Raw genomic sequence first — 14,231 nt, forward strand, 5'->3', positions numbered from 1 at the left:
CCTTGCAGCAAGCCACTGAGCCATCTCCCCAGGCCATGACTTGTAAAACCCTTTCTTGTATGTTTTCAATTTTCCCTAATAAAAAAATATAAATTTAAGGCCAGGCATGTTGGCACACACCTTTAATCCCAGCACTCGGGAGGCTAAGGTAGGTGGTCACTGTGAGTTCAAGGCCACCCTGAGACTACATAGTTAATTCCAGGCCCACCTGGGCTAGAGCAAGACCCCCCACCTCAAAAAAAAAAATGAGCAGGGTGTGGTGGTACATTCCTTTAATCCTAGCACTTGAGAGGCAGAAGTAAAAAGATCACTGAGTTCAAGACCAGCCTGGGAATTCAGAATGAATGTCAGATCAGCCTGGGCTTGAGTGAAACCCTACCTTAAAAAAAAAAAAAAAAAAGAGCCGGGCATGGTGGCACACGACTTTAATCCCAGCACTCGGGAGGCAGAGGTAGGAGGATCGCCATGAGTTCGAGGCCACCCTGAGACTCCATACTGAATTCCAGGTCAGCCTGAGCTAGAGTGAAACACTACCTCGAAACCCCCTCCAAAAAAAAAAGGAACAAATGTACACTGTACAAAATACTTATCCCTAACAACCTACATAACAACAGGGACACTATCACAGTTCCATAAATTCCCATGTACGCAATCCCATAATCTAGTATAGAATCATTTAAAAAAAAAAATGCCCTAGCTATGACATTTAAAACTGTTCTTTGGCATAAAGGACCATGCACTGCATTTTTCTTGATTTTTTTCTTCTTTTACCTTCATCTCACTTAGAATATTATTTTTGCTTTCTGGTGGGGTTTTTGATGTCCCTAAAGAGTAAAGATCAGGCATTCTGCAAGCATCCTTCATGCAGATGTACCTTATCTCATGATGTGTCAGGCTGGCATACAGTACACGTGTTCCTTCAGAACACAAAATAATCTGTGCTCCTATGTAAAGTATGTGGTCACTGGGCTACAGGGAGATCTGCTGGGCCTCTGTCCATTTGCAAATCAGTCTTCACACTTTGCCACCACTAAGCAGGCTGTGGTTTTGATCCACAGAAACAGTAATTATCAACAATTCTGTACCTTGGACATGTAGAAACTTCTTACCTAAATTATTATAACAGTAACTGAAAAATGACAATTTATCCAGGTATGATGGCACATATCTTTAATCCTAGCACTCAGGAGGCTGAGGTAGGAGGATCACTGGGAGTTTGAGGTCAGCGTAGGCTAGAGGGAGACCCTACCTCAAAAACATAAATAAATAAATAAATAAATAAATCCTTTGGCAAAATGACAACATTATTATCCAACAACAAATAGCTTTTTAAAATACTTATTTAGTTATTTGCAAACAAGAGAGGGAGAGAGAATAGGGTGTCAGGGCCTCCAACCACGCCAAACAAACTCCAGATGCATGCACCACCTGTTGCATTTGGCATTGTGTGGGTACTAGAGAACTGAACCCAAGGCATGGCAATCGAGCACCTTCACCACTGACCCATCTCTCCAGACCAATCAAGGTTTGTTTATTTTTGGTTTGGGGAGGGGTTTGGAGGGCATTGAGGTAGGGTCTCACTCTAGCTCAGGCTGATCTGGAATTCACTATGTATTCTTTGGGTGGCCTCAAACTCAAGGCAATCCTCCTACCACTGATTCGAATGCTTGGTGAATATATTAAAATCTACCAGCAGAGGACACTAAGTGACAGGAGAAAACAGACCAAAAGAGGCTTGGTAAATATAACTCAAACACAAAGAAATTAAGTACACACTGCACAGGAAGCAAAAGAAAAGAGTATGTGAATTGTATTCACAGTCGTGTTCAACAGTAAAATGACTGTACATAACAGCTGTAGACACCACAGTGTTGGAACACACTACCTTTGCTTTTCTCTCCTCAGAATAAGCCAACTAGACTTCCTTGGAGTAAAAGCTAATATCTCTAAACTGCATTGGGAATGACAAAGTTACCACAAACCCTCACTGGATTTAGCCACTTCATCTTTCACAAAGTCAGCTTTCCAATAAACCAGGGATATTTCTTATACAAGGTGAAGGCTCAGTCTAAACAGCCCCAGGACACAAACAGGATCAAAGGAAGCCTCTTCTACCCCTGGTAAATGGTAACTAGTACAGCAGGAAGGGAGGGAATCCAGACACCTGTGGCATAAGTGACTTAAATAATCTCACTTAGAAAATTCCTTCACATACAAAATAAATCCTTACAAATACAGAACACAAAGTCAAGAATTTCAGGACAGGAATTTCCCTGATTGATAGCCAGATAATACTAGGCAGTACTAAAGAGGCACTGAAAACAACTGGAAATAAACAATGCTGATTCTCAACCTGGTCAACAGTGCCTTGGTTGTTGAAGGAATCTCTTCTCCACGGCAACATAGTACATTTTAAAGACTGACAAAGAAGGAGGGTCTCGACCAGAATGTGGCAGCTATTACCTTAAGGAATGCTCAAGCCATCATCAAGTGCAGTTCCCTGTAGTGGGCTACAAAATGCTTTTTGACCTTCCCGGATCCAAAGCTCACAGAAGGTCAAGTAGAATATATCTGGTGCTTCAAGTGCACTGTGCAAACTGTAAGACTTTTTCTTAAAAACTGAAATTGAATTTGTGTTTCTATTCTTGTTTCTTTTCATTCTAATATAGAATATAAATTTCCAGATAAATTCCATGGCTTCTTATTCAAACCTTCACTTTGAATATCCATTACCCAAAAGGGAACAGCAATTTCAAATGTTACCAAGTTATCTGATTTCATCTCTAACAGTGTCAGTCTCTAAGCCAAAAAGTACAATCCTTGTCCATTGGAAATCAAAGACAAAGGGCCTATACCAATTTATTTCCAAATTATCACTCATTTCTTCTTTAGTTTTTAAAAAGGAGTAGAAAGACCTTTGGCAAGCAAAAAATAAGGCTCACAGTTTATAAAAAAAACAAAAAAAAAGTTAAATCTTAACCAGTCTCCCTTACAACATTCCAGAGATAAAAGAGTTCTCATGAATGCAGAAGCCCTGAAATACTACTTACTTCTAGAAGTAGCTCTGATAAAAATCAGAGTGAGCCAATTCATTTTCCTATAAAGACAGAATTTGTTCAGTTCAAGATGGATAAAGAAAAGCTGCAAGCAGAAAAGAAAGATGAGGTGTCCAGAAAGTGATGTGACTGTGGAGAAGCAACATAGCCAAGTTCTCCAAAAATGAACTTGGATAAGGGTTAAAAAAAAAAAAAAAGTTGGCCAGGCGTGGTAGTGTCCGCCCTTAATCCCAGCACTAAGGCGGCAGAAGTAGGAGGGCTGCCGTGAGTTTGAGGCCACCTGAGAATACAGAGTGAATTCTAGGTCAGCCTGAGCTAGAGTGAGACCCTACCTTACAAAAAGTTAAGTTGGTGGGCTGTAGCAAAACCCTCCCTTACAAAAAAAAAAATGCTGGTGTGCTCATATTTCAAAAAATGGTCTAGTTTTGCAGCCAGGTGGGTTCTTTCCAGTACTCTGGGACTTCTCTTTCTACCTACCCATGAAAGGGTAAATCATTATTTATCTTACATCTGCCCTGGAGCTTTCCTATGGGCTGATCAAACTAAGCAGTGTGAGTCATTAAGTACTTAAACATCCTATCCCTTGCCAGTTAAGGATTCCCTCTTCTGCAAACAGCACCATGAAGTAGAAAAACCAGTCTTATGATCATCCATGATGACACTTGACCTTGGTAAATTCCCTCCATGTCTGTCTCTGCCTCACTTTCTGCTCCACACAGTTCCTTTCTATTTCACTGTGTCTAGCCTCTCCCCACCCATCTGTTTTTATACATTTTATCTTAGCCATACTGGTTATTTTGACAATTAAACAAATATAAGGAGCTGGACAGATAGCAGTTAAGGCACTCACCTGCAAAGCCAAAGGACGCAGGTTCACTTCTCCAGTACCCACATAATCAAGATGCAGAAGCTGGCACATGTGTCTGGAGTTCATTGAAAGCGGCTAGAGGCCCTGGTGTGCCCATTCTCTCTCTCTGTCTGCCTCTTTCTCACTCTCTCAAACAAATAAATAAACAAGTAAAATATTTTAAGGAGGGCATTCATGAGTAAATGGACTTACCGCTTCACCCGCCCAGCACTGTCCTGATTCAGTTCTTTCATTTTTTCTTCTATTTTGTTCAAAAGCTACAATGAAAAGAAGAGAAATTAATGTACTTATACATTTCACAGAACAGCTTAACTTAGGCCAGGCTAACAGCTGTGTGATTTTGGCTCATAAACCTGCCCCTTCCATCCCTACAGGGACCTTCAGGCCTGGCCAGATTCCACATTCCCACAATAACCACGCTGTCAAGGGACTCCCCTAAGCTCAGTCTGAGTTAGCAGGAGAAAAGTTAGGAAGGGGAAGACTAAAGGATACTGCAGGTACAAATCTGATAAACGTGCTACAATCCATCCAGTAAGTAGAACGTCTTGTACCCAGAAAATTTAAGGGAAAGCTGACAATCATGTTTCCAAAGCCCATTAAGGAATGGTTTCTAAAACTGCTCCCAGGCATGGAGGCAAGTGTTACTGGGAAGTCAACAATCATTCAGCTCAGCAGACTGTGCAATCCTTACATAAGAGGAAATACCACTGAAAACTGTTTGAAAAGGTAAGTGAAAGGTGAAAACCCACACTGTCAGTCTCTTCTTTGCTTTGTATGTCACTGTCATAACTCTGGAGGTCCAGCAACACCAATCCATGTGGATAAATTCTCAAGTTGGCGAAGCTACAAAAGAAATCATAATTTTAAGGTTAGAAATTGTTATCACAGTACTTCAAAGAGAGGTTCAATTAAAAAAAGAGACCTGGGCTGGAGAGATGGCTTAGCAGTTAAGCGCTTGCCTGTGAAGCCTAAGAACCCCGGTTCCGGTTCGAGGCTCGGTTCCCCAGGTCCCACGTTAGCCAGATGCACAAGACGGCGCACGCATCTGGAGTTCATTTGCAGTGGCTGGAGGCCCTGGCGCGTCCATTCTCTCTCTCTATCTGCTCTTTCTCTCTCTGTTTGTTGCTCTCAAATAAATAAATAAAAATTAAAAAAAAGAAAAGAGACCTGGTTTTTTCCTTCAGTGAGAGTTAACTCTTTCTTTAGCTTTCTTTTCAGGGCAGGGTGGCGTAGCGGGGTGGGAGGTAGGGTGGAGTGGGGTGCCCTTGTGGAAGAATTACAGGGCAACATCAAGCACTATGGTTTTCAATACTGTTTCTTGGTTCTTGGGCTCAGAAATTGAGTCAGAAGTTCTGTGAATCTAGCTTTAGGGGAGGGGGGGCACAATGGCAACTGAACCTAGGCTTCACACACACCAGGTAAGCACTTGACTTTTAAAAAGTTTCCCCAGGTGGCTGTGGTGGTTTGATTCAGCTGTCCCCCATAAACTTCTAAATGCTAGGTCCTCAGCTGGTGGCAATGTTAATTGGAGCCTCATGGAGGCAGTGTATTGTTGGAGGCTGGCTTATGGCTATTATAGCCAGTTTCTGCTTGCCAGTGTTTGGTACACTCTCCTGTTGTTGTTGTCTATCTGATGTTGGCCAGGAGGTGATGTCCACCCTCTGCTCATGCTATTGTCCCCCCCCCTCCCATCGTGGAGCTTCCACTTGAGCTTGTAAGCCAAAATAAACCCTTTTCTCTCACAAGCTGCTCTTGGTCAGGTGTTTTCTGCAAGTAACATGGAACTAACTGCAACAGTGGCTCTGTCAGGTTTAGTTAGCCAGGAGGAAGGAAAGTGAGGGAAGGTCAAAACTGGGGTCTTCCCAGTAACCTTCAAAATTCAAGCCAGAACACTGTCATCCTTGCTTGCTTCAAGGTTCAAAATACTTAACATTTGGGACTGGAGAGATGGTTTAGTGGTTAAAGGCACTTGACTGCAAAGCCCGATGGCCTGGACTTAATTCCTCAGTAACCCATGTAAAGCAAGACACACAATGTCCCACATGCATCTGAAGTTCACTCGTGGTGCTAACCTACTCAGAGGAACTCTCTTTCTTTCTTCCAAATAAAATTTAAAAAGAACAGTTTATATGTTGTGTGTGTGTTCATATGCATGTGGGCATATGTGTATGCAGCAGTGTATAGCGATCTAATGTCTGGTGTCTTACTCAGTCACTCACTATACCCAGGGCTCAGCAACAGGACTAGACAAGCTAGCTGGGAAACCCTGGGATTTCTCCTGTCTCTGCCTCCTCTGTGCTGGGATTACAGGGATTTAAACCACCACTCCTATTTTTTTACATAAATGCTAGGGATCCAAACACAGCAAGCACTTTACCAATGAGCTATCTCCCCAGCAATGGAATATGTTTAGTTTAAAAACTTATTTGGGGGCTGAAGAGAGGGCTTAGCAGTTGAGACCCAAGATTCAATACCCCAGTACCGAGCCAGGCGTGGTGGTGCACGCCTTTAATCCCAGCACTCAGGAGGCAGAGGTAGGAGGATCGCCATGAGTTCAAGGTCACCCTGAGATGACAGAGTTAATTCCAGGTCAGCCTGGACCAGAGTGAGACCCTACCTCGAAAAACCAAAAAAAAAAAAAAAAAAGAAAAGAAAATATGCAGGGCATGGTGGTTCATACCTTTATCTCAGCACTGCTGAGGCCAGCCTGAGACTACAGAGCAAATGCTAGGTCAGCCTGAGCTAAAGGGAGACCCTACCTCCAAAAACCATTTAAAAAACAATACCAACTATTAAGAATGAATACCTCATGGAAAATGCTAATAAAAATTAAAAATAATAATTAAAAAAAAGAATGAACACCTCAAGTCTTGTCTCACTACATTTTGTCACCGATGACTCTGGATGATCACAGAAGTGATCACTTTGTATTGTAATAGAGCAACTAGAACCATAAGTTGTACCAATTGGCAGAATTTAATAAAAGCCATCAAAAATAGTAGGCCGAGCATGGTGGCACATGCCTTTAATCTCAGTACTCAGGAGACAGAGGAAGGAGGATCGCTGTGAGTTCAAGGCCAACCTGAGACTAGAGACTACATAGTGAATTTCAGGTCAGCCTGAGCTAGACCTACCTCAAAAAAACAAACAAACAAAAAATGGGGGGAAGGGAGTGGAGAGATGGCTTAGCGGTTAAGGCACAGCCCTGCAAAGTCTAAAGGACCTTGATTCGATTCTCCAGGTCCCACATAAGCCAGATGCACATGTTAGCACATGCATCTCGAGTTCGTTTGCAGTGGCTAGGGGCCTGGCGTGCCCATTCTCTCTCTCTCTACCTCTCCTTCTCTCTGTATCTAATAAATAAATAAATAAATAAAAATAAAATCTTAAAAAAAAAACCTAGTAGTTCACAATTTTAAATAAATAACACATATTTCTAGTTCCCTGACCTATACACATATATAAATGCGCTCGTTTTATGTAATTTTTAAACTTGAGTTTCTTATATGAGAGACAACATGTAGTATTTGTTTTTCTGAGTTGGGCTGATTTCCATTCTTCCTTTTACTGTGCTCTAAGAGTAGTAGATCATCTCTCTATTTTTTAAACATTTTATTTATTTATGAGAGAAGGAGAGAGAGAATGGGCATACAAGGCCTCTGCAAACAAAGTTCAGAGATGTGTGCCACCTTGTGCATCTGGCTTACATGGGTACTGGGGAATTGAACCCGGGATGTTACAAGCTTCATAGGCAAGCACCTCAACCACTAAGCTATCTCTCCAGCCCAGAATCATCTCTATACAAATCTTTTTAATTTTAATTTAATTTTATTTTTTGAGAGAGAGAAAAAAGAAAGAGGCAGACACACAAAGAGAGGGAAGGGAGAGAATGGGTGCGCCAGGGCCTTCAGCCACTGCAAACAAACTCCAGATGCATGTGCCATCTTATGAAACTAGCTTACTTGGGTCCTGAGAAATCGCACCTGGGTCCTTTGGCTTTGCAGGCAAATGCCTTAACCACTAAGCAATCTCTCTAGCCCTACAAATCTTTTTTTTTATTTATTTGAAAGTGAGAGAACAATGAAGACAAAGTGAGAGAGAATGGGCACGCCAGGGCCTCCAGCCTCTGCAAAGTCAAGGTGTATGTGCCACCTTGTGCATCTGGCTTATTTGGGTACTGGGGAATCAAACATGGGGACTTAGGCTTCAGAGGTAAGTGCCTTCACCGCTGAGTGCTGGACAGTAAGGTAGATGCACAAGGTGGCACATGCATCTGGAGATATTTTGCAGTGGGGCCCCTAGCACACCCATTCTCTCTATCTACCTTTCTCTCACTCTAAAATAAAACATTTTTAAAAATATTTTTATTTATTTGACAGAAAGAAAGAAGGAGGGAGAAAGAGAGAGAGTCAAGTAAAAATATTTTAAAAGCCAGGTGTGGTGAAACACACTTTTAATCCCAGCACTTTGGGGGACAGAGGTAGGAGGATCAGCATGAGTTTGAGACCACCCTGAGATTACATAGTGAATTCCACGTTAGCCTGAGCTACAGTGAGACCCTGCATCGAAAAACCAACCAGCAGCTCCAACCAGCAGCAACAACATCCAAGTGCTTTATCAGAAATGCAAGGGGGTGGGACCCTGTCCCAGATTTACTGCAGCAGAAACTCTTAGAATGTAAAAGCATTTCACATTGCTTATGCTGCTTGGGGTCTGTGTCCTGGCCACAAAGAAGAATCACTGGGGCTTTAATGAAATACAGAAGCCCAGGCCCACTGGTCTCATTCTCTGGGGTTGAGAGATAATCAAGCACGAGTATTTTGTGAAAGTTCTACCAGATGATTCTGACATATAGCTATGGTTAAGAAGTGTTGAAGACCCTCCTACAAGATGGCCAAAGTGGAAAAAGTGCTTGGACACCACTGTAGCCCCTACTTTGTCCCATCTTTAGGATCTTGAATCTGAGCAAGAGTCCTTGAGGCTGCCTTACCTTCCATTTTTGTTCGTGTAGGTTGCTAAATAGCCATGATCCTGCCAGGTATACACCGATTCCGTCATCCCTTGCTCCTGGAAAATGGACTGGAGGCCTTTTAGAATGGTTTCACCATCAGCTAGAAGATAGTAAAGAAGGCAAAATGATCAGAAAAAAAAAAAACATTCAGAAGGAAAGCTAAGGACTGGAGCTCAGTAGAATAGTGTCTGCTAAGCATGACTGAGGCCCTGGGTTCTATCCTCATCACCTAATACACCTTCAATCCCAGCATTCGGGAGGCAGAGGTAGGAGGATCAGTGTGAGTTCGAGAGCACCTTGAGACTACATAGTGAATTCCAAGCTAGAGTAAGACCCTACCTCAAAAACAAAAAACATAAAAAAAATAAAATTCATTGTAAAGGCTGGGGAGATGGCTTTGTGGTTAAGGCACTGGTCTGTGAAGCCAAAGGACCCAAAATTCAATTTCCCTGTACCCACGTAAGTCAGATGCACAAGGTGGTGCATGCCTTTGATGTTTGTTTGCAGTAGCTAGAGGCCCTGGGACACCCATTCTTCCCCTGGCCTCCATCTCATAAATAAATGAAATATTTTTAAAAAATTATTTTTTAGATGTGGTATAAAAAGGTATGTTGTTTATATAATAGGGGAAAAAAAGAAATTAAAGGATACATTCAGAATCATAATTCTAAATAGTGGAAATCATGTTAGATAAGAAAACTGCTCTATTGTGATTATTTCTTCTTTCCCACCCTACCCCACCTCACACCTTATCCTCCAAAGTAGAACTCTTGGTGTCTTTAACTGGACAAACATGGTAGGTTATGATTATAATCCCAGCACTCTGGAGACTGGGGCAGGAAGATTGCCTTGAGTTTAAAGCCACCTTCAGCCACACATAATGAGTTCCTGACCAACATGGGCTAAAATACGACCCTCTCAAAAAAAAAAAAAAAAAGGCTTTTCTTTTCACAGTTCACTTGAAAGCCAGAATATTTGGATTTTTGTTTCATTTATTTGTTTTTGTTTGTTTTGGTTTGGTTTGCTGGGTGGGTCAGTTTCAAGGCAGGCTCTCACAGTCTAGCCAAGGCTAACATGGAACTCACTCTGTAGTCTCAAGGAAACAAACTCCTTATTAATGCTACTTTCACTTTGGGTAGAGATTCTTCTCTTTTCAGATGGCAGTGACCTTGGGATGTCTCAGAAGGCGTCATGGTGCTGGAAAGAAGTGACAGGAGTGCTCAGCACTGCAATATCTCTATCACACCTTCCAAAGCTCAGGGTGCATTGTGGAAGCGGTGGCGGAAAGAATGTGAGAGCCAAAGGAAGGGTAAGACTCCTTACAACGTGCTCCCCCCAAACACAAAATGGCCTGGATATCCATGACCTCACAGTGCCTGACACTACCTGCATGAGACCATCATAAGAGGAGGAAAAGATCATGACATCAAAAGTATAAGAGAGACTGATTGGGATGGGGAGGGGGTATGATGGAGAATGGGATCTCAATGGGGAAATTGGGGGAAGGGAGGGTATTACCATGGGGTATTTTTTATAATCATGGAAGTTGTTAATAAAATAAAAAAAAAGAAAGATAGATAGAAAGAAAACAAACTCCTAAAGGAGAACACAGAAAACCAAATTAATAAAACAAGGAGATCAATACAAAACATGAGTCAGGATTTACAAATACTGAAGAAAAAACAATCAGAAATACGAGCAGTGGAGGCTGAGTGTGGTGACGCACGCCTTTAATCTTAGCAGAGGTAGGAGGATTACCATGAGTTGGAGGCCACCCTGAAACTATATAGTAAATTCCAGGTCAGCCTGAGCTAGAGTGAGACCCGACCTCAAAAAATAAACAAACAAACAAAACCCTAGAAAATATTACCAATAGAATGGTGAGAGATATTTGAGATATATTTGAGAGATAGAAAGAGAGGGAGGGAGAGGAAAGAGAGAGAGAGAGAGAATGAGCGCACCATGGCCTTTAGCCACTGTAAATGAACTCCAGATCCATGTACCACCTTGTGCATCTGGCTTATGTGGGTGCTAGAGAATAAAACCTGGGTCCTTTGGCTTTGCAGGCAAACATTCTAACCACTAAGCCATCTCTCCAGCCTGAAAATATAGTATCTAAACTAGAAGACAAGTTAGCAGTTCTAATACAATCCAACAAGAAGACTTAGGGAGGTATGAATGGGAATTTCAAGACATTCAGACACTGAAGAGAACAAACATAAAAATTAAGGGTATAGGACAAAAGAGAGAGCTTAGTGGTTAAGATGCTTGCTTGCAAAGCCTAAGAACTCATGTTCAAATATCCAGGTCCAACATACATCAGATGCACAATGACACAAGCATGTAATATCACATATGCACCCAAGGGGGCTCATGTGTCTGCAGTTTGTTTGCAGAAGCTGAAGGCCCTGGCATGCCCTTTCTCTTTTCTCTCCACCTCTCTCTCTCAAACTCTTAAAAAGAATTTTTAGGGCTGGAGAGATGGCTTAGCAGTGAAGCGCTTGCCTGTGAAGCCTAAGAACCCCGGTTCGAGGCTCGGTTCCCTAGGTCCCACGTTAGCCAGATGCACAAGGGGGCGCACGTGTCTGGAGTTCGTTTGCAGAGGCTGGAAGCCCTGGCGCGCCCATTCTCTCTCTCTCCCTCTATCTGTCTTTCTCTCTGTGTCTGTCGCTCTCAAATAAATAAATAAAAAATTTAAAAAAAAGAATTTTTAAAAATTCAGGGTATAGGGCTAGAGGGATGGTTTAGCAGTTAAGCCGTTTGCCTGCAAAGCCAAAGGACCCAGGTTCAATTCCCCAGGACCCATGTTAGCCAGATGCACAACACAGTGCATGCATATGGAGTTCGTTTGCAGTGCCTGGAGGCCCTGGTGTGCCCATTCTTTCTCTATCTCCCTCCCTCCCTCCCTCCCTCCCTCCCTCTCTCTCTCTCTCTCTCTCTCTCTCTCTCTCTGTCAAATAAATAAAAATAAAACACTTTTTTAAAAAATCAGGGTATCCTAGAAGAATTTTACTCCAAAGACATATTAGGTGTTTTCAAAAAAACCATAGAAGAAAATTTCCAACAAAGAGGGAAAGAGATGCCAACGTAGATATAGAAAGCTTTTAGAACAGACAAAACCTGGAAAGAACCTCTCCTAGACATATTATAATTAATCTACTAGTGCTACAGGGATGGCTTAGTGGTTAAGGCATTTGCCTACAAATCCAAAGGACCCAGGTTCAATTCCCCAGGACCCACGTTAGCCAGATGCACAAGGGGGCACACGCATCTGGAGTTTGTTTGCAGTGGCTGGAGGCCCTGGCGCGCCCATTCTCTATCTATCTGACTCTTTCTCTGTCAATTAAATACAAATAAAAAAATATTTTAAAAAAATAATAATAATTAATCTACTAAACACACAAACCACAGAAAATATATAGAAAATTGTTAGTCACAAGTCACATAAAGGCAAGCACATCAAGACAACAGCAAATTACTGAACACAAACTTTAAAAGTCAGAAGGGCTTGGAATGATTTATTCCAAGTTTGGAAAGATAACAACTGTCAACCAAGATTACTTTATCCAGCAAAGCTAACTATTTAGATTGACAGAGAAATACGGAAATTCCACAACAAAAAAGGCTAAAGAAACATATGACCACTAAGCTAGCTCTACAGAAAATACTTGAAGGGATCCTTCACACTGAAAAGAAAGCAAAGCACACACATGAGGAAAGAAAAATAAACCATATTCAAAATAATAGTTAATACAACAGAGTAAAGGAAAAACAGGAAGCACTACAAAACTAGAAGAATGGCAAAAATAAATACACACCTTTCAATAATAACTGTTAACATCAATGGCCTTAATGCCCCAAACAAGACACTAGCTTGTGGACTGAACTAAAAGGCAGGATCAAGCCAGGAATGGTGGCACACACCTTTAATCCCAGCACTTGGGAGGCAGAGGTAGGAAGATCACTGTGAGTTCGAGGCCACCCTGAGACTATATAGTGAATTCCAGGTCAGCCTGAGATAGTGAGACCCTACCTCGGAAAAAGTAAATAAATAAAAATAAAAATAAATAAATAATTAGCAGGATCCTTCTGTTTGTTGCCTCTAATAAATGCACCTCTCCACTAAAGACAGGCACTACCTTAGGGTAAAAGGATGGAAAATGGTATTCCAAGCAAGTATGTATAAGAAACAAGCAACCAGGGGATATATTTTATAATCATGGAAAATGTTAATAAAAATTAAATAAATAAATAAAAAAGAAACAAGCAGGTATTGTTATCCTAATATCTGACAGGATAGACTTTAAACATTAGTGAGGAAAGATAAAGAAGGTCAATTCATATTGAATAAAGAAATCATTCAACAGGAGGGATGACATTAACATATATGCACCTAACATAAGGGGTTCCAAATTTCATCACAAAGACACTATTAGACTTAAGGTCACAGATAACACCAAGCACATTTTAGTGGGTGACTTCAATATCCCACTCTCATCAATTGACAGGTCATCCATGCAAAAAAAAATATATATATATATTGAGCGATACCTGGATTAAATGATGTCATGGAACAAATGGACCTAACAAATATCTACAGAATATTCCATCAAAATGCTGCAGAACACACATTCTTTTCAGGAACACAAGAAATATTCTCTAAAATAGAGCATATATTAGGACACAAAGCAAATCTTAACAAATACAGGAAAATTAAAATAATTCCTTAAACTCTATCAGATACAATGAGATGAAACCACAAATCAACAGCAAGAAAAACTCTACAGCATACACAAAATCATAGAAACTAAACAGTATACTACTGAATGATGAATGGGTTATTGAAGAAATCAAAAGGGAAATCAAAAAATTCATAGAATCAAGTGATAATAACACAATATATCAAAACCTTTCTGGCACAATGAAGGCAATCCTAAGAGAGAAATTCATAGCTTTAGGGCCCGAATTAAAAAACTAGAAGGCTTTAAAAAATTAAAAAGAAAGAAAAAAAGAAATTAGAGGGCTAGAGAGATGGCTTAGCTATTAAGGTGCTTACCTACAATGCCAAAGGACCCAAGTTCCATTCTCCAGGACCCACATAAACAAGATGCACAGGGTAGTGCATGCATCTGGAGTTCATCTGCAGCTGCTAGAGGCCCTGGTGTGCCCACCCCCCTCTCTCTCAAATAAATGAATTAAAATTAAATATTTTTAAAAAAGAAAGCAGGGCATGGTGGCACACACCTTAAATCCCAGCACCCGGGAGGCAATGTAGGAGGACTGATGTGAGTTCTAG

General features: G+C 41.2%; 1 protein-coding gene across 1 annotated transcript in view; it reads right to left on the minus strand.

Annotated features, from left to right (window-relative positions):
* Sms (spermine synthase) overlaps positions 1-14,231 on the minus strand; it is a 66,378-nt gene that overhangs the window by 24,582 nt on the left and 27,565 nt on the right. The window contains exons 2-4 of the mRNA XM_045141026.1: positions 8,915-9,035; positions 4,674-4,767; positions 4,117-4,181 (exon numbers count right to left, since the gene is read on the minus strand). Coding sequence (XP_044996961.1) covers positions 4,117-4,181; positions 4,674-4,767; positions 8,915-9,035 — 280 coding nt within the window. The remainder of the gene's footprint in view (positions 1-4,116; positions 4,182-4,673; positions 4,768-8,914; positions 9,036-14,231) is intronic.

Source organism: Jaculus jaculus, chromosome X (genome assembly GCF_020740685.1).
Source record: "Jaculus jaculus isolate mJacJac1 chromosome X, mJacJac1.mat.Y.cur, whole genome shotgun sequence".
NCBI lineage: Eukaryota > Metazoa > Chordata > Mammalia > Rodentia > Dipodidae > Jaculus > Jaculus jaculus.